Below are 21,846 nucleotides of genomic sequence, written 5' to 3'. Positions count from 1 at the left end.
CAGAGAGCCTGGATCTGTTTCCCTGGAAGCCCAGTCTCTGACCATCCCAGGCAATTCTGTGTGATTTCTACTTTCTCAGTTCTTCTGTTTCAGCTTCCTCAACCCTTGTGGTTCTTTTCCTCAAACAGTAATGCCCTTTAGTTCCTCCCTACCTTCTTACACTGTCCCTCACTCTCAATCCTTTGGTAGGAAAGTTGGAGGCAGAGGAGGAGTCATCCTCTGAATCTGTGTGCTTTCCTTTTCTAAATGACATTGTATTTTCTTGTGTGTGTGTGTGTGTGTGTGTGTGTGTGTAGAAAAACTGGGGTACGGGCCAGAGGTGCAGGGGTGAGAGGATTCCCCAGAGACAGAATGGAGAGCAGAACGGGCAGAGCTACTGAAATACACTGCTGAGGGGAGCAGCGGGTGAGACAGGAGAGGTCTGCTGCACCACGTGAGTCACCTCCCTGGCCGGGGATGGAACTCAAGCCCTGGAGGTGACAGTGCTCAGACTTAAGCCCTAGGCCACAGGGAAGCCCAGACAGATTGTATTTTCTAATGTAAATGTGGTTATCAGTGGCAGACCATAATGTTATGGACATAGGTAGATGTAGCTACAATATAAATTGACTTTTTAGAGGCTACTAATTATACAAAAGTGTTTTATATTCTTTCTTCAAATTTAAACTTAAAATTTTTAAAAACTCAATAAAGAGAAGGACTCCCAAGTCAATAATGTTTTGCAACTTATTATCAACTCTCAAGAAAGTCAGCTAGGAGTGGGGAGGCATTTGGATCTTTTGGCTAAAATGAGATTTCAGGCTTATCTTGGGATTTCAATGATCTGTTCTATCTTTTCTCTGGTATTATCTGTCCACCATTGCTGGAGGTGATTGTGATGTTAGTTTTTACAAGAAGTTGCCATTTCCTGGCAGGTGCTTTACTCATCAAATCTTATGTGATAAAGTTTGTATGTGTAGAAACTTCTTATATTAAACTGGAGATGCTGGGAGGTGAGTTGGCTTAAATGTAAGTCCCTTAAACTCAGCTGTGTCTTTACCCCAAAAGAACAAAGAAATTATCAAAAAGGGAAAATTAAGGAGTCATCTCTTTTTAAAGATTTGCGTTTGAAGAAAACAACATATGAATTAGAAGTAAAATTGGCAAATCAATCTTTCTACTAGATGATTCTTCTAACCTGTGACTTCTTGGGAGCCTGTCCTTTGTTATTAGTGATTCTTTGACCATCGCCTTTCTGCCTGACTCCAGCTTGCAAATGACTGCAGAGGCAGGGGCGGCCGGCTCAGCACAGGTTGAGTGTTAAGGCAAATCCCAGTTCAAGTTTCTATGGGTTGTGCGTGCCAGAATGTGTATGTTCCTTCAGAAGCATTAATTAAATGAGAAGTGTATAGCACATCTAGATAAGAGGCTCTCAGATAGAAATGCGCTCTGACCTATATCCCTGGACAACAAAGGGAGTGAATTCTCTTGAGTTGTTGATTTATTGTAAAAAAATCTAAAGTAGAGAAGTACTTGTGCTGCTGGGTTTAGAAAATCAGTTCCCTTTCTTGATGACACAACATGTGACCCATCGGGCAGCAGATAGCTGTTTGCCATCACTGTTTAACAGAATGTTGCTCATATGTCTGGATCATTCCTCGTATTAGATTATAAGCTTGAATGTTTGTTGTCTAACAAAGTCCTGGTTCTCTCTAAGGTAGATCTCCTTGGTAGTTAGGGGATGACAGCCCTTTTAACTGCCTTGTCCTTTACCATAGAATAAGATGATGATACTATTTCAGATACTTCTCGACTGCCCAATCCCACCCTCAGCTCTTGCTGGTAAATTTCAGACTTACCTAAAAACAGTTATCTACCCTGGATTTATGCATTTTGACCCTCATGGTAATGGTTGTGATGTCCAAGAATGAAAAACATATTCTACTTAATAGGTAGATCATAAAGAGAAAATAATTATATTTAAAATATATTTTTAAATAATTTGTAATGACAAAAGCGGAAATTCAACTACTATAATTTGAATGAAGTATGTAAACACATCCTTAATAAAGGATGCAGTCATGTAGTCGAGTTGAAGGGTAATCAGTTTTTGAAAGTCTATTGTATTTTTAACTCCAAAGCATTTTATTGATATAGCACATATATTTTTAATTCTGAAATAACTTGATATACTGGCCAAGACTGTCTGATGTAAATTGGCTCAGCTTTTCTTCTGCCATTAGCTTACTCTGCACTTTTGAAATGCCAACATAGTTCATACAAGTCAAGGGCCTAAAACACAAGAGTAAAATCCAGTTTGGAACTAATTTAAAAGCAGATGTAACCTATAAAGGTAGGAGGAGCCTAACATTTGTTGACAATCAAATGTAGTGTTCAGCAACCTTGGTATATGCCTTATTTTAGTGTAATGGAGGTTATCCGGATGTTTATAATATAGCAATAAATTGTATATATGTCTATATACATGTTTTATACATGAATATACATTGTATATCATATATATACACATATATGCAAGTGTTAATATATTATTCTCTGGTTAATGATATTAGATCATTAGAATTGTGCCCTCGTTAGAAATTCATCAATTACCCTAATTGAATTTCCTTCTCTTTTTTGTTCAGTGACTTAGTAGAAGAGTCAGAAATATTTGTGTTTGCATTTCAGTTGCAACCTTTACAAAGTGCCTTTGTTTCTCAGATGACCAAATCTCTCTGTTTTAAAATGAGAACGTAATTGCAGCCTCATAGAGTTCAGAGGCTTAAATGTAACCTTGGACACAAAGCCGCCATTGGTGCACAGTCTGGCACATTGGCGTGCTCTCGGGAAGTGCTAGCTCTGATGGGTGGGGTCGCTGATCTCTAGACTCACTGCTGTCCCACCAGCCCTGGGTTGGAGACCCAGAGGCCAGGCCCAGAGCTCCTCACCTCTTCCACACTCATTTGGATTTAACGTGGAGGTGATTTTCTAGGGACTGTCTAAGAGGGAACAACAAATGTGAAGAGTGAGGAATGCAGGACCAGGCAGAGGAATATATTGAGTGTGATGCAGCTGCAACAGAAAACTCCCACAGGGTCATTTCCATCTGGAAAGGCCCTTTAGAACTGACCCAGCTGAGGCCAGGATGGCTGGGTGCAGTCAAGCTGTCCTCTGGGAAGGGGTGAGCCTGAGTGACGAAGCTTCCTTCTTGGAGGAGGGCTCTTCTGTGAGCTGCATTGACAGAGCCAGCCCTTCCCACAGCTGCAGAATGAGTTCCTCTGTCCATCATGGACCTGGATGCAACACTTCAGACCCAAAAGCACCGTCTTATCTACACAGCCCAGCACCTGGGGAGAGGGAACCCTTGGAAAAATGTGCCCCCTCCCCACAAAGGCTGCTGCATTCAGGAGCCCTAGTCCTCAGGCGCTGCCCAGGTTGACTGGTCTGGTCAGGAGATGTTGCTAGGGTGGGGGACTCTGCCAGGGAATATTTGGAAGCATGGGAGCGCTCCCTGCATACAAGGAGTGGCATGAGGCCATCCTAAGCTGCTCATATGCCTATTAGTTTCCCTTTTTTTTTTTTAAAGAGATTTATTTATTTATTTATATAAGCACGGGGTACAGTCAAAAGTGCGGGAGGGTGAGCGAATTCACCAGAGCCACAGCGGGGAGCAGAACAGGCAGACTGATGAAGTACACTGCTGAGGGGAGCAGCGGGCACAGCAGGAGAGGTCTGTGCACCATGTGGGACTCTCGCCTGTGGCCGGGGATCAAACCAGCACTGCAGAGGCTGCGGGCAGCTTCGCAGCCCAGCGCTCAACCACTGCGCCACCCAGGAGGCCCTAGCTTCCCTTATTGATTGCAGGAGAGCAGTTAGTGAGGACGGGCTGTTGTAAACTAGACCTATAGCACATGGGGGAAAAATTAGATTGAAACATTGCCAACTCATTCTGTTTAATTATCTGCCGTCAAGGAAGAATTTTAGCTCCTGATACACTTGACACATTTGGAACTGATGAGGTAAAATGGAAAGATGCCCCTGGTCCCTGCCATCCTCCCTCAGGCTTTCCTCCTTTCTCTGCGCCCCTGCCTCTTACCCTTGACTCTCTGTTTCCTGAATAGTGGGAGCACCACAGCCGAGGACGCAGGTAACAGTTATTTTCTATGTCAGTGGTAGCTGATATCCATGAAGTAACTACTGATGGCAACTCAGAAGAGTTTCCTTTTATTTTTCTTTTATCTCTCTCTCTTTTTTAATGGACACTATTACTTGGATAGTTTTAGGTTTACAGAAAAATAAGTGAAAAGTGCATCCCTAGTTCCCTCCTACTGTGTAGTTTCCCTCTTGTTACCATCTTGCATTAACGTGGCCCATTTATTGTGATCAATGAGCCAGTATTGGTAGATATCATTAAGTAAAGCCCACACTTTACATTAGGATTCACTCTTGTTGCTGGGTTTTCACAACATGTTTCCTGACATATGTCTACTGCAACAGTGTCCTACAGAAAAGTTTCAAAGCCCTAAGTAATTCTCTGCTATCCTATTCCTCCATCACCCCCACTCCCGCCTCCTGCAAACTACTGATCTTCCTGGGGTCTCCTAGGTAATTCTCTGCTATCCTATTCCTCCATCACCACCACTCCCGCCTCCTGCAAACCACTGATCTTCCTGGGGTCTCCTAGCTGTGCCCTTTCCAGAATGCCATGCAGCTAGAATCATGCAGTGTGTGGCCTTTCCAGATTGGCTTTTTCCGCTTAGCAATATGCCCTTAAGGTCCCCAACTTATCTTCTCATGACTTGGAAGCTCATTTCTTTTTACTCAAAATGATAGCCCATTATTTGATGTAGCAGTTAGTTTATTCCCTCACCTATTAAAGGGCATCTTGGCTGCTTTCAGGTTTTAGTAATTGGGGATCATGTTGCTGAAACCTTCAGTTGCCAGGGGATAGATATATGGGGATATAATTTTCAATTTTATTGGGATGAACATCAAGAAATGCAATTGCTAGATCACATAATAAGAATTTATTTAATTTGGAATGGTCTTCCAAAGTGGTCATACCATTTTGCAAGTCCTACTAGCAATAAATCGTTGCTCCACATTTTCACCAGCATTTGGTGTGGTCATATTTTTTAGGCTTAGCTGTTCTGATAGACCTGTGGCAATAGCTGGCTTTAATTTGCAATTCCAAAATGACATGGAACATCTTTTTCATATACTTATTTGCTGTCATATCTTCTTTTTTTTAATATTTCATTTCTAATTTTATTTTATGCAGTTTCATTTTACAAAGATCCGTGCTGTCATATCTTCTTTGGTAAGATGCCTGTGCTAACATTTTGCCAACTTTATCATTGACTCATTATATATATTATATATAACCTATTATTTATATTTTATCAGAATTTAGTGATCCTTTTATGTAGCCTCAGTAGAGCCTCTGCATACTCATATTTGTATAATAAAGATAAAAACTCAATCTTTGCCAACACTTGCTGTTTCTGAGGAGCTTCTCTCTAAGGTCTCACACCTTCTTTTAATGATTCCACTGTAGGTAGTTTTGCTTGTGATTTGAATGAGTAGAATGGCCCCATTTGGCCGTACTTCTGTCTAACCAGGAATTTCACTGTAATTGCTTACGTGTCAGATAATTAAATCCTTTCTTTTTGTAAAATGCTGAGCTCTTAGCCCTTTCCTTCCACAGTGATACCTTGTTGAACACATCACAGTGTCTTGCAGGGAATGAATTAACTGCTGTGAGATTCCTCCCTTTTTACAAACCCCATTAGCAGTTCGTGTGGCTTAGTGGCAAGGGTGGCTGCTCTTGCTTTGGCTCTTAGAGGCTTACATCACCCGGCAGCCAGCTGTGATTCCTTCATTCTCTTTTCAGATGTGGTTGCTTCTCTTATTTGCTTGCTTTGGTTTAGATTCTAGCCACTAGTGGCTTGGGCACACCACATCTTTTATGGAAGTTCCTGCATTTGGCCTGTGGAAATCAATTGGGGGCTTTATGAATCACCATGATTTGCATAGAACTAGTTAGGAAATATGGCTAATTTAGTAAGACTTAGACTGTGGGAAGATTTGAGATTTTGTGTGCTCTATAGACACTGACTTATTTCATCCTCACGGTCACCCAGACAGGTGGGTACCATGATTTCTCTTTCTGTAGAATCTTCACATACTGTATTATGGAAGAATCAAGGGCAGGATAAGCTCTGAGAAGTCAAAATGAGCTCAAAATGTCTGCAATTATAATTTCCTGAATATAATATCTACCAAGGACAATTAAACTTTATAATCAATGGTGTGATCATACCTAGCACAGCCAACTTGACCAAATTAATAGTGTCAAATACTAACCTGACTGGACATTCATGTTTTGTAAACATATTAACATCCATGGGGGGCACTTTTGAGTATCTGTGCATCTGATGGAATGGACTTTTGACACCTCAAGTAAGAATATGGGTGGCATTTTGAGTTGATGACAACCTTCAATTAGCTTTTCTGTTTAATATTGGAAATTCTAATGCAGTGATTTTAACAACAAAGCAAATCTAATTAAAGTCTGATGTAACCTTGTTTTCTCTACTGTCCCCATGAAGATTATCATCCTGTTTACAATTTTATAGCCACATTTCTCTATAAAGCATGTAACCTGTCCAAGTTATAGACAAGTTCATCGCAAGCCAGCCCATAGTTTTGATAATCTAGATTCAGTCTGTAAGACCCCATTCTATCAGAAGCTGCCTATTGAAAAGGGAGGATGTATGGAGACTTTTTTTTTTTTTTGCATCATGTATGCATTTTCATTTTGGTTATATTCCTCATACAATTTCTACCCTCTTTTTCTGACCCTAATCCCTCTTTTCCGCTCCCTGCCCCACACTGTAGTGTGTCTCTGGTCTATAGTTGCTTATTGATTTTGATTTTTACTTTATTGCAATTAGTCTTTTTCTTGGTCCCTTATTTAGGTTTTCTAAATTCCTGTTATGAGTGAGACCATCCAGTATTTTTCTTTTTCTTTCTGGCTTATTTTGCTGAGCATGATCCCTTCCAACTTGTATGGAGACTTTAAAAGTGATCGCACTGCTGCCAAGCGTGTCCATGAAAATGTCTGACTCTGCTCATAGCTTCCGAGTCCCGCTGTTTTGCATCTTGTCCAGGCCAGAGGTGTTCGTGTTAGTGCTGCTTCCCCGGGATGACAGCCCTCCCCCATTCTTGTGTAGCTCTAAATACCATACTTCCGAATCCGTCCTCACACCTCGGTCCCCAGTCACTGCTTTCAGGACTCACCTCTCTGAGTCCAGTGGTGAAAGGTAGGAAGACAGGACTCCCTGTGCGAGCCAACTCTCATGGGAAAGTAGGGAGAGTACAGAAAAGGGGCTCTTGAGTAAGAAACATCTGGATGAAATCTGAGTGTTCCATTTAGTGGTGGTGACAGTAAACATAAACATAAACTTTCTGAGTGGTGACAGTAAACATAAACTTTCTGAGACTCAGTTTCCTCATTTTAAGGACAGGAAGAGTGATTTCCATCTCTTAGGGTTGTGGCGAAGACTTGCAAACACAATAGCACTAGCACACTCTTTACATAGGTAAATTATCTTTATCTCCTGTTCCCTTCTCTCCCTCTTTTTTAATTTTAATAATTTTATTTTTTATATATTTTTTACATCGGTACATGGGTGAATTGCTGGTGGGAATTTCACTGGGACTATAACTGAGATGAGAAAGCATGCATTGTAAAAAAAAAAAAAATGAAGAATGATGTGAAAAATATATAAAAAAATAAAATCTCCCTCTTCTTGTTGCCCCTCTTCTTGCTTCTTTTCCGCTATCATATCATATAATCATTACTATCATTTTTCTGTCTACCCAGATTTATTCCACCTAAATTTATCACATTACATCACATGTATCAAGTAGAAGCTTCTGTAACAGAACTCAAGATTGTGTGTTCTTAAATTCAGCCTGAATTGGATCCTGGCTCCCAGAGCTTCCCATGAAAGGCTTGTGGTGGCCGACCTGGCTTTTCTAGAGCGGAGGCTGACTCACTGTTATAAGAAATGATTTCTTCAGCCCCCTCCCCCTCCTTCCATGGCCACTTCCCCAGAGTCCAGCTCAGAGCCTGGGGAGAGCCCTTGGAACTTTTGACCCTGGGAACTCACACAGTTTGCATCTTCATTGACCCCAGATTGCCAACATACTGTATGTTACTACCCTCAACACAACGCAGGCTCACCCCATCACAGTGTGTGTGTGTGTGGGGGGGCACCCCCTGGGACTGATGGGCACTCACCTCAGCGTTGGTCCCCAAACAAGTAATTAATAAATAATTGTAATTGGTCTTCAGTACTGTTTTGCTTCCTTAAGTAAATTATTCGATTGTCTTTTATAGCATACCTCCAACTTTGGAAAATATTTTTTTCACATTTTCTTAAAACTACTGGCATTTTTCACTTAATAACTTTTATTTTTTTAAAAGATTTATTTATTTTTATACAAGAATTGGGGTACAGGCCAGCGATGCAGGGGGTGAGAGGATTCACCAGAGACAGAGCGGGGAACAGAACAGGCAGATGGAGCAAATTAAACTGCTGAGGGGAGCAGCAGGCTAGACAGGAGAGGTCTGTCCTGCCATGTGGGTAGCTCCCTGGCTGGCCAGGAATCAAACTCGTGCTGCAGTGGCTATTGATTGCTTCATAGGTTGTGTCTTAACCCCTGCGCCACCAGAGAGGCCCATCGCTTAATAATTCTTAAACCTTTGGTTTTTTTTTAATTTTAGGGCAATTCAATCCCCCTATTTAGGATACCTGAGTTTGGTCTATTCCTTGCCTCTGTTTAGCTTTGGTGGTGAAATACATATTTTAGACATCCTATTTCCTATGTTTTCTTCTAATAGATGTGTGCCTTAGAAGTGTCTTATAGATAAAAGAGTACACTTACAGATTGGTTGCTGGAAAATTTTGAATTTGCTGCATATAAATAGTGTTAATTTATGTGCTGTTTGGCATAAATTTGCAGAATGAGTTCAAGTAGTCCTAACTTCAAGTATTGAAGACAAAATTAATTAGTGTGACCTGTTGGCGTTTTATTTCAAACATAAAATGTAGAGCATGCACATGTGAAATACATAATGGATTTCTCAACCAGTTAATGTAATCACATTCTGGGTTATGAGGCATTTATACAAACAGAACTAGGAAAAGGAGGTTAGCAGAGGCCCCCCGGGAGTCTGAGGAGGAGCCAGGGCAGGACTTGTGTTTTGACTGGGAAGGAGTAATTGGTAGTGTGATTTCCTCAGGCCCGACGAACACAGCTAATGCCAGACTGACTTCCCTGTTTCTGTATTTAAATTTGTCACAGCTTTATCACTTTCTGCCTTAAGCTGCCATAACAAAATACCATAGTCTAGGGGCTGAAACAACAGAAAGAGATTTCCTCACAGTTCTGGAGGCTGGAAAATGGAGATTCGGGAGCTGGCTGGTTTGGTTTCTGATGGGAGTTGCAATCCTGACTCACAGAGGGTCCCTTTGTATCACGTCCTGTCCTGCTGTGGGGAGAGAGAGTGAGCCACCAGGCTCACGGGCTCCTATGAGGGTCCTGATCCCCTCACCACAGCTGCACTCATCTAACCTCATCCAACCCTGAGGCATCCACAAACATCTTCACTTTGGCGGTCAGGGCTCCAGCAAATGAATGTGGGTGCATGTAGACATTCAGCCCCAACATCAGGTAGTCCACATTGCAAACATGCTCAAATTCACTGCTCTTGGAGGAGCAATCCAACTGTTAGTCATTTGGACCCAGGTACCAAGAAGTTGCTGAGAGTAAGTTTTAATGGAAGGATGGGCACTGATAGGACAGTAAAGGAAATAAACTTGCCCGCAATCATCTGTGCTCTTGCTGGAATTGAGGAAGCACATCTGGGCCCACTGAGTGGACAAAGAGAGAAGCAGTCTCGATTGCTGGAACTGTGCCCAACTTGGAGGTGGTTTTGACATATACAGCATCTGGCCCTGTGTTATTCACGTTCTTGGTTGTTCAGGGACTAATGCTCATTAGCTACATCTGGCTATTTAAATGTGAAACCAGAAAAGTTAAAAGCTTCAGCAACTCGGTTACACTGGCCACATGTCAGGTACTGACCGTGACATGGGGTGTGCGGCTGCTGCAGTGAACCATGCAGAAAGTCTGTTGGGCAGGGCTGTTCTAGAGCCTTCTGATGCTCAAATAAGGCAGATCTGCCTGCTACTTGTTATGTAAATGCACAGATAAGTGCAGTTGGGGTTCCTCAGGCTCCTCTGCCTGGTGTTGCTGCTACAAGTGATTTGCTACAATTGGTGTCATTTGGGGGCTTGCTCGTGGCAGTCATTGATTACTTCTCTACCCCCCTTGTCACTATTTGATATTGAGTTTTACTTCTTTTGAGAAAACATCTTTTGAAGATATGCATGAACTTTGACATCAGCATCATTAAAGATCAGTTACTGCAGAGAACTTGTATGACTTATTTTTAATTCTGAAATACTTCCTTTACACATGTATGTTCTGTTCACATATATTTTTATTTATATATGAACATGTGTATGTATCTATAGGTATAGATGTGTGCCTATACATACAGGTATATGTGTATGCACTCATTGCACATATATTACATATATGCAAACATATTTATACATACATGCATACATCTGTCTTATACTTGCATGTTTGTGTATACACACAAACACATACACATATCCAGGGCAAAATAGGATGAGTCATGAAGATCAGAAACAGTGATGCTGATAGCGCTCAGGTGACTAGGGTTCCTTGCTCTTTTGCTCATTGGCTTCCGTCTTCAGCTTCTGGAAGAATCGGCAAAGGTGACTGATTTCCAATTCGGTGCACACTGTCCACCTCTGCTTCTAACCCTTACTGCTTTCACTGCGCGGGAAGTTCACTTTAGCATTTCTGTCAGTTTTCCTCTTTCACACTCAGGCAGACTTGCGCTCGACTTCCTGCGTCCTGTTGTCTTTCCACCCTTTACACACTTACAGTGAGTAGTGACCATTTCTCTACCAGGCATTGGGGTTGTGAAGGGGAACAAATCTTATCCCAATGTGACAGGGTCTGTCCTCATTCACACGCCACGAGACGAGTGCTGCTTTCAAGCCTTATATAGATGACTTTGGGAAGCTAAAGGAATGGGGTGGTGGTACTGATCTCCCAGGGAAACCAATCTAGGACTTAACATTGAGAAGCAAACTTTTTCTTTTTCTCTAACCATCCTTTCTCCCTCAAGTAAAAGGGCCAATGAGGCCCCATAACCTAAAATCTACCCTTTTGGCAAGAATTAGTTTCTCTCTCCTATAGTTCTCCAATAGCTAACTTCATATATTTAATATAGTCTATGTTACATTTATTGCTACTTTTTCTTTCTTTTTTTTAAAAGATTTATTTATTTATACAAGAACCAGGGTACAGGCCAGATGCATGGGAGGGTGAGAGGATTCACTAGAGCCAGAGCGGGAAACAGAACAGGCAGACTGACTGAAATCCACTGCTAAGGGGAGTAGCGGGCGAGACAGGAGAGGTCTGCTCGCCATGTGGCTGGCCAGGGATGGAACTCATGCTGCAGTGGCTGTGGATTGCTTCATAGTGCTGTGTTTAACCCCTTGTGCCACCAGGGAGGCCCTCTCTCCCTGGTACACCTGTTCTTGCAAACACAAGTGCAAATAGTCAGCTGCCAGTATGCTCTTTCCACGACATCACACTTCATTTCACATAAGACAGAATGAAATGAAGGCCAGGAGGCAGGGACAGCATGGATCGTGCAAGGAGCACCTGTGACAACTACAGAAACAGCTCGAAAACATAAAGGCGGTGTAGGGAGAAGCTGCTATTTTTCTTAATTGAAGTATCTATGCAAACAATATTTATGAGATTGTTTTGAACCATAAGGAAACACATTTACAGCGATACAGCCAAGTCAGATGTGTCACTTTTGACTTTTCTCTGTCCTTCGCCCCCTAGCCATCCCGCTGGGCATTCTCGTTGTGCGTGGAGACTGTGATTTGGAGACTTGCCGTATGTACATAGATCGCCTGCAGGAGGTGAGTTCTCTTAGCTGTTTGTTCTGCTTCATTTTCCATTGTTTAAAAAATATTTACCTGCCATATAGATTTGCTTCTGAAATTATGCATTTAGGAAGGAATTGGAAGTGTGGCAGCCTTGTCTTTTAAGCATACGCCCTGTCTTCTCCCCACACCCATGCTGATGTTTTCCTTCCTTATGGGTTGAAATGGGAAAACAGGATGTTGTTCTAGAATGTTCCACAAAGACAGCTTAGAACTTCCAGGGTTGTTGGTTTTTGTTTTTTCCCCCCAGATTATCAAACCTGCATTTTTTTTTTTTTTAAGAATCTCAAAAGGCAATGATAAATTATGAAGGAAAACAGAGATTTGGAGTTATTTAATGTTTTGCATCTAGCTGGATTTTGGTTTTAAATGTCACTTTTATAGGAAAGAAAAACTTTCTGTGTTTCATAGGAAGTATGCCAGAACAAAGGAGTAATCAATCGCTCTATGATAACTTTCTCAACTGATGGTACCCTAGAGAAAGACAAAGGAAGAGGTCCTGGTCTGACATTCCCTTCAATTTAAACAGCCGCAGGAAGGCCAAGAGACCCACACACACTACGTATTTCAGTGTCCTGGGTTGTTGCAACAAAACTTGAGGGAGTCATCATTATCCAGGCTACACATGGCAAAATGCATAAGTAGCTACTTCGTTATCATTGTGTCCTCATGAAAGATGCCCATGAACATCAGTTTCCTTGGATTGGCCTAGACATTTGTATTACTAAAGCTGTTGGGCAATTTTGATAGATACCCCAAGATGAGCCACTGTCTTCCAGACACCACATTACACTTAAAGGAATATCACAAAGAAGGTCCCTAGTGTTTAAAATCCCTTCATGGTTCATGGTCAGTGAAATAAGCCAAAAAGAAAAAAGAAAAATACTGGATGGTCTCACTTATAGGAGGAATGTAGAGGATCCAAATAAGGGATCAGGGAAAAACAAGGGACTATAGTAAAGTAAAAATCAAAATCAGCAGACAATTATGAACCAGAGACACCTGAAGGGGGAGTCGGAGACGGGAGTAGGATCATAGCATGGGCGGGGTCATGGTGATAGATCACAGGTGACTGGGTGGTGGGAACTTCACAGGGACTGTAATCGAGGTGAAAATGCATACATTGTACAAAAATGAAAAATGATGTAAAAATATATAAAATACAATAAAATAATTAAAAAAAATAAAATTCCTTCAAGTTGCAGCCACTTTAGAGTCTACTTCTCTTGGTGGAAATACTTTCAGGTAAGAGGCATAAAGTCCTGTGAAAAAATTATCAGTTTTCCTCTTCAACACCATTAAGCATCAAGATGGAGTTGTAGGGCCTCACTGGTTAAGATGCAACCTATGAAGCAATCTGCAGCCACTGCAGCATGAGTTTTATTCCCAGCTGGCCAGGGAGAAACCCACATGGCGGGACAGACCTCTCCTGACTCGCCCGCTGCTCCCCTCAGCAGTGTATTTCAGTCAGTCTGCCTGTTCTGTTGCCCACTCTGTCTCTGGTGAATCCTCTCACCCCCCCACATCTCTGGCCTGTACCCCAGTTCTTGTATAAAAATAAATAAATCGTTAAAAAAAAAGATGGAGTTGTAAATTAAAAGTACCTTGAGATAGGGCCTCCCCTGGTGGCGCAGCGGTTGAGTGCTGGGTTGCGAGGCTGCCCACAGCCTCTGCAGCGCCAGTTCAATACCTGGCCACTGGCAAGGGTCCCACCAAAAAAAAAAAAAAAGTACCTTGAGATAGATGCCAAATTTTGACTACAAAGTGAGAGATGAATTGACACATTTTATACTATGGCTGTGTTCAGCTGTTTTTACCAGGAATTAGTTTAACTTGAACATTCGTGAACTTTTTAGCATATGGCTCAGGTCCAAATCAGGACTCGTAGAACATACATACAGTATCTCATTTTTCCAAAAAAAAAAAAAATAGCATTTTGTTGTAGAACTCATTCAACTAACCTACAATAAAAAAAGTGAATTATAACTGGTGCCAAACCTTATTTTTAAATATAATACTTGGGTAATTTAAGATTTTGCAGTACAAAGTAACATGAGTGATGAATTGACTTTGTTAGGCATGCTAATAAGTTGGTTTCCATCACACCAATATTCAACTGAAAGTAGGATTCTTTTTAAAAATGAAATAGCAAACTCCAATAAACAGAAAAAGTTTTAAAACTCATTAGGCACAGAGATTCAGTCAATAAAGCCCTCTGGGAAGCAGGTAGAAGGACAAAGGTGATGACATCTGTAAATAGAATCTGTATCCTCATTACCGAAGAAGCCTGGGGGATATGACAGTGAGGACAAGTTAGTTAGAAAACTTTATAAAGGTAGCCAGGCTCTCACAGCCTGCCAGTACAACCTCATTAATTTCACCCCTGATAATTTTCACTTTGTGATAATGCAGTGGTGGCCAGTGATTTTTCCCCTTGCAGTCTATGAAACTTGTGTTTGCTAAGCATCTTATCATAATAAACACAATTACCAAGACAGTATGCATTTAGTCTAAGATCAATAAATATGTTAAGTGCTGAAAGGCACTTCAGAAGCTTTTTTTTTTTTAACAAGCGGAAGTTCAGAGGCAAATTAAAAATGACCTCCATGTATATATAAAAAAAATTGCCTGTCTCTTACTTTTGGTCTTCTTTGTCCTTAAAATTATAATATATCACTCACTGCTCATCTTATTTGGGATTTGTGTTTCAAGAGCCAGGTGACCTTTCTTCTCTTGGGCCATCTTGGTGTGCTTTTATTATTTTTGGCATTATGTCTTTGTTTGACCTTGAGGAATGTGGGTGAAGTAGATACTTTCCAGATGAGTCTAATAACATTAAATTGGGAATTCAGTTGATAGAATTGTGGAGGCAATTTGTTCAAACTAATCTTAAGATATGGATTTTCCCCCCATTTTCTCATTAGGACCTGCAGTCAGTTTCTTCTGGCTCCCAGAGAGTTCATTACCAGGTAACACATCATTGACTCTGCTTGTTTCTCACCTTATGGACAAAAGGAGTCCATGTTTCAATTACTGTCTCATTTGGAGTGGAGTCCGCACCTTCCCTAGGGATGGACTTCACACTGAGAACCCAGGGAACGTGGCATTTTGATTTGCTTACATTTTTCTGGTTTTGGACAATGCTAGTCTAGCAAAAGTTTGGGCTGTGCCTATTTTCCCAGATCATTTAGAAAAGATTATACAATGAAATCCTCTCTGTGACAAATATTTGAAAACTCAACTCAAGCTAGATCAACAGAGATAGTTTGTTGGGTCACACAAGCAAAAACTTGAGGTCAAGGGTGAGTTCTGTACCACTTGTTCATGCTCCATACCCTATTCTTCTTCCAGTCTCTGCTCTATTCTCTTTTCTGTCAATTTCACTTCTGGATGAGATATCTTCTTGGTCCAAAGAGGCCACCATCAGTGGTCAGGGCTTTCTGTTGCTCCTTCAGCATCAGGAATGAACTCCCTACTTCCCACAGCTATAGGACAAGCCTTCCACAATGTACTCTGGCTGGTGCATCCTAGCCTTTTGAATAGATCTGGTCAATCCAGACTGCCTTTCTCATGGTCTGTGGCGGAAGGATTTAACAAAGTCTAAATTTATAAATCAAGCTTTAGCACCCAGTTTAGGTTTTGGTATCTATGTTGCTACACCTGAAACTACCAGTTTACCATGTTTTCCTATAAACAATAAACCAACAAATAAAAGAACACCTTATCCCTTGTCACTTTCTATGTAGCTTTCTCCCCCTACTAAGAGATACCCTGGACCTTCAGCCAAAGCAGCCTAATTATCCTGGGGCTTAATGACAGAAATGACCTTGTATTCTTTGTTTGTGTGGGGTTTTTTTCAGACAAAATGTCCCACTATTCCAGAATCCTTTCTTCTATGGTATTACAATAGAAAGGATGAGAATCCACTTAGGGTGTTTACATTGAGAAGATCAGTTCTGAGACTGTGTTGTTTTTTAATCAACCATTAAAAGGCAAATTTCACTTTATTTTTTAGATAGAGCACAGCGTTCTTCACATCGCTTACACCAGATAAGTCATTATCTGGGTATAATTGGGTGTAATTTTACTTTTTTTTAAAGTGTAGTGCCTTTAAAAACTAGAACTGATCTCTGTTCTTTAAGAAATGGCACTGGTAGCTATTGAAAGTCTTTCTTAAAAAGACTTTATTATTGTTACGCATGGACATTTTAAGTCTTTGCAATTTTATCAAAGCATTTCAAACATTCCTTCTAAGTAGTTGTCTCAACTAAGTAAATGTCTTGGCATCCTGGCTCGTTTGAGGTCATCACATTGGTGTGAGTTTCTATATGTGGATTTTTTTTGTGCTGTGTGTTCTTCATACCAGGTTTGAACAGCTCTACAGAGATCAGGAGATGGCTGGGACAGCAGCATATGATAAAGATATTTATTTCATTTATTATTTGAGAATAAAAACATGCAGAAGGATTACTGATCTTTTCCGACTATATAAAAAATCTTACTGTGTTGTTTACTTGCAGTCCCATCCAACTCTAGTATTGAAACTGCTGCATTCTAAGTGTCCCCTCATAAGTTTCTGAGCACTGGCCTTACAGGATGCAGTGATAAAGATGAGTGTTAGGATTGGCTTCACCCATAACCCAGCTCACAGAGTCTCAAAGAGCAAGGGCCTTTGGGTGATAAGGGAGGCCTGGACTAGAGGACCTACGGAGCTCGGGATGTGCTCAGGAAGTCTAACGGAGAGACCATGTCAGAACTGACTTGGCTGAGTGGGGAGAAGCTTCCTGAGCAGAGTAAAGAACTGACTGAGTAGCTGGGGAAGAGACCCGGCTCACCTTGCTGGGGTCCCAGGTAGGCGGGAGGAGGATGGATTGGGAGGAATGCTGACCGGTGCTATTTTGCCTGCGCTGATTTTGATATTAGATCCAAGTAGTTTTGGTGAGTGGGAAGGAAGTCAGATGTATGAATTTTAATGCTCACCGAAAAGTTAACGCCTGGAGATAGAAATTTAAGAATTATTAGCAAATGGATGCCAATTAAAACCATGAGGCTAGAGAAGAACACCCCAGAAAAGTTTAGATAAATCAGGGGACCCACTGTCATATCTGTGTCTACTGATTGATCAGGTGCAACACTAGTGCAAAATAACAGTCAGCCAAGAACCATTGTGGAAACTGAGACAAAGACAGGAAAACTGGAAAGCAGGAAGGTGGTTTGATGAAAGCCAAGAGTGAAACCTACTTCAACCAAGAGGTAATGAAATGTGTCAAATGCAGTTGCAAGGCTAAGAACATGGCTGTTGATTTCTGTATTTTCCTGGTGGTGCTTATGAGATAGAGGGGATAGAGGCGCCATTAGTTTTAAGTAGAAAACTGGCGGGAAATGTAACTGGCAAAACCAACTGGCGGGAAATGTAATACTAGGTCTTCTGTTTCCTAATGCAGAAACAGCAAATGGAACCTGCAGGCTGTCTCAGTGGGAGTTAGGGGTGCCATAGGTGAAAGACCTATAGGAAACATGGGCAGCAGGTGCCTTCCATGCATGTCCTGTGTGTGAGGTGCTACTCCATAAGCTGGGAGAATTAACCATGAGACAATGAACACATGCCAGGAAGTTGGAAAACTTGAGAATTTCTTGTCAACTCAGTAATTTGCAGTTGGTATTTTAGCTATTTTCTAAGGGTAGGAAAAAACTCAAGAGAAAACCAGCATTTAGAAAGGTCTCAGGAGCCCAGTATACCTTATTAGCGAGCCAGATGGCAGCTTCCTAACCACTTAAGTGTTTCGTAGCTTTGGTTTCTTTTCCCAGATTCATAGTGAATTGCCAACAAAGCACTCATACTCAGAGGTGACACCTTGAGTTAACCTAACAAGGCATTATGGATAATACAGGAATGAGTTGGGTATTTATAGCCTGCTGAAAACTCCTGCCTACACCATCTCTGAGGCCAAAATACAAAGGCCCCTCTATCCTAATGGCATCTCATGTAAGCTGTAACTGATAAGTTAGACAAGCAAAATGCATCGAGCTTGCAGTCTCAGGATATTCTTGAGCTTGACAGATAAATTAGACTTCATAAAGAAATTGGACTCTGCTTACCCACTCAATCAAGATGCATCTTGAGGCCACCTGCTATAGAACAATTCCTCTCTGCTCCCTCTCTGGACTTCATTATATCCCTTCTTTACCCCAAGTCACAAACTCTCCAAGGATTAGAGGCAGAGGCAATCATTTCAGTGGACTTGATTGGAGGGAGATTTTGCCCGAATATGGGACATTTGGCAATTTGAACATTTTGGGGTGTCATGGCTAAGGGAGATGGTCCTGCTGGAATCTGTTGGGTAGAGGCTAAGGATGTTGCTGAGTATCTTATAATGCACAGAGTTAGCATCAAAGAGTTAGCAAGTCGCAAATGTCAATAGCAAGAAGCTTGAGAAACTCTAGGTCATTGCTGTGACTCCCAGCACATATTAGGGCCACCAGCAGATGTAAGATGAGTGTGAGGAAGGGGAAAGGAGAGCAAAGGAGGAGAAGGAAGAGAAAAAATAGTGGCAGAAAATAGAATAGTATAAACAGAGCCCCAAAAGCAATGGAACCATGAACAAGGAGGGTTTTGTGGACAGGTTCCCTGTTTACCCCCCGATAGTGCTTCATGGGCTGCTGACATGGTTGGCACACAAGAGTGTGTTTTTCGAAAAGATTCCCAGCTAATAATTTGAGATTTTAATGACTATGATAGGATTCAATAGAAGGCACAAAAATAGATCTGCCCAGGTGATTCCTCTTCTTTGAGAATTAATTGAAAATAACACAAGAGGGCCTCCCCAGTGGCGCAGCGGTTGAGCGCTGGGTAGCAAAGCTACCTGCAGCCTCTGCAGCGCTGGTTCGATCCCTGGCTGCCAGGCGAGGGTCCCACATGGCACGCAGACCTCTCCTGCCGCTCACTGCTCCCCTCAGCGGTGTACTTCTTCAGTCTGCCTGTTCTGCTCCCTGCTCTGGCTCTGGTGAATTCTCTCACCCTCCTGCGCTTCTGACTGTACCCAGTGCTTGTTTAAATAAATAAATCTTTAAAAAAAATTGCTTTAAAAAAAAGAAAATAACACAAGAATGGTTGAAATATTTCAAAGTAAATGTTGTTTTCAAAACCTTCTATCTTTTGGAGAAGTCTTTTACTTAATAAACAAAAAAAACCTCTTGACCAGATCTGAGTCTGCATTCATTCATGATCTCTTTTCCCCCCACACACCTACCTGACCATCTCTAGAACACGGGCCTGTGTCATTCCAGCAAAGTTCAGTCCTGGGAAAACAGCATTTTCCTACAAATATTTGATTTAGCCCCCTTCTCATCACACTGACTGTTCTTACTTCCTTTCACTGAAGTCTTTTCCTCTTCAATTGTTTTTTCTAGATTCTAGAAAAGTCTTTTAGTGGATGGGTGGAAACAAGTATTAGGGAGTTATTCTGGGAATTAATTTTTCTTGCCTTACTGAAGGGGAAGAGGTTAGCAAGGAACTTCGTAGAGTATCTTTCATTTGGACTAGATCAAATCTGTCAAAAATAGGTGGAGTGAGGAATTAAAGGACTGGCCTGAGGTGAAATCTGCTTGCAGCTACAAGTGAAAGCAATACTGCCAACACACACACACACACACACACACACACACACACAGAGTTGTTGATAATGAAGGACTTTCTCACACACAGAAAAAGACTCTGAAAATGTTAGGATAACTCTCATTTCCATCTTCTACTGCAACATTACTATTTCTTCATCAATCAGAGTTGGTTTTTGAAATGGCCACCCCATTTCCATTTTCTTCTGTTGTAACAGTTGTGTAAAACAGGTTTAAATAGGAAAGAGTTTTGAAAGAAAAATTCTACATTAACAGGTCTATTAATTGGGATTAGTGGTGGGTGGAGATGTGTAAACACATGTTTCTAACCATCCTTAGTGGATCTCTTCACCATGGATATACAACTTGGTGATGGAAAGAGAAAAAAATGAATGAATTTTGATGGGTTGGGCATTAGGGATGTCAAAGCAGGCAGGTGAAAAATTTGGATAGGTAAACAAGAGAGAAATTTAAAAGTAAAGTGATTATCGATTGGACTCTATTAAATGAACAGGGATTCCCAGTTCAAAGGGATATCTGTTTTATCTCTGCTTTCATCTTCCCTAAATTTTATGAAAGAAAAGGGAATTTCATTCACAGTGAAGATAGAGTTAAATGCTGGGCGAATATCGTTTAATTGGAAAACTTAGTGGAGTGTATAATGGGGCTGCTGTGCCATCATTAAATTATGTGTGCATCAGCTATGAGTAATTGAAAATAAATTAAGGGCACATCTGCCATATATATATATATGGCAAGTAGTGGCCTGGATAATTTCCCTGTCAACTTAATATAACTCATGCCAGCTGACTGACAGAAATTATCTATGTATACATATATGTGAGAGAAATATCAAGTTTGCTTTTGTGTATATGACTATATTTTAGCAGGAGACACAGGTATTCCATTAACATAGATCAAAAATGAAAACTTACATATTGGGGATTTTTGAAGTGAGCTGTATTTGTTGATATTCTTCATTTAAAGCGCATACAATTTTAGAGTTATTATATTTAAAATTGTAAGAACTGTGATATGTAAAAGGTCATGTCATTCCACCTACACTATTGAGTAATGAAAGTTGCACAATTGCCTTCATCTAAATCATACCATTTATAGGAAGAAAAATAACATCCAAAAATGAACAAGTCGAATATCCTATCTCGTTGATGAATCACTGATTTGATTATGCAGTTTGAGAGAACTGAGGAGACTAGTAGCCTCCCATTAGCATTGAAAGCTGTCCACGTGATGGCTGGTAGCTCTGCTTGGGTAATAATCTGAATATCTCCTGAAATGTAGCTGCAGTTACGCAATCACATTTTTTTATTTTTTTCATTGATTTAACTTTTTTTCTTACATCATTGTTCATTTTTGTACAATATTTTATTTCTCTCCTCAGTTGTACTCCCCATAAATCTCCTACCATCACATCATCCTTGAACCCTCACCACAGTCCCTTGTGCTATTCCCTTCCATGTGACCCCCACTCTACCCCTCCCCTGCTACATTCCTCAGCTCTTTAGTTTTCTTGCACTTTTTTTTTTTTTTTGGTCCTTTGTTGGGTTTCCCTATAGTCTTCTTATAAGTGATATTATTCAATATTTTTTTTCCTTCTGATATATTTCACTGAGCATAATCACTTCAGCTGTGTCCATGTGGATAGACAAGATTCAGGAAATACATGAAGCCTGAGTACATAGAGCGACAATAATTATGTCGTGTTCACTAAACATCAGATTGTGAAGAAGTTCATGGACCTTTGCATTTTTGTGAATTCCTTTTTGAAAATCTGCTTTTCTTTATTCTTGCTCCATTTTTAACCCATTCAGACATGCATTTGTCTTTGATATAAATACCTCAAGTTATTCTCTTGACTTTTCATTAGCTACTTGTGTCCTAAAGTCTCTTGGATTTTGTAATCTTGACTTATCTTAGATTTCCAACCTACACTACTGTAGATTTCTGCTTAGTTTTTAATTCCCCATCCAAAGTGGACCTTAGGAAAATACCTTTCTGGTTGATACCAATTCTTACTTTTCTCTACACCTGTATATAGTTACCACACAGGCATGCATGGATACACATGTGGGGTCTTATTTGTATTTCAAATAAAAAT

At 40.8% G+C, this 21,846-nt stretch overlaps 1 protein-coding gene across 2 annotated transcripts in view; it reads left to right on the top strand.

The window, feature by feature from the left end:
• The window catches only part of DGKI (diacylglycerol kinase iota), a gene marked incomplete at both ends in the record, with an annotated part of 370,310 nt that overhangs the window by 274,859 nt on the left and 73,605 nt on the right, over positions 1-21,846 (top strand). For both annotated transcript variants that reach the window (XM_084229448.1, XM_084229447.1), the window contains 2 exons: positions 12,010-12,089; positions 15,038-15,082. In XM_084229448.1, the coding sequence (XP_084085574.1) occupies positions 12,010-12,089; positions 15,038-15,082 (125 nt within the window). The remainder of the gene's footprint in view (positions 1-12,009; positions 12,090-15,037; positions 15,083-21,846) is intronic.

This window comes from Talpa europaea (assembly GCF_964194135.1).
Source record: "Talpa europaea genome assembly, chromosome: 3".
NCBI lineage: Eukaryota > Metazoa > Chordata > Mammalia > Eulipotyphla > Talpidae > Talpa > Talpa europaea.
This window is presented reverse-complemented; position numbering and strand designations above follow the sequence as displayed.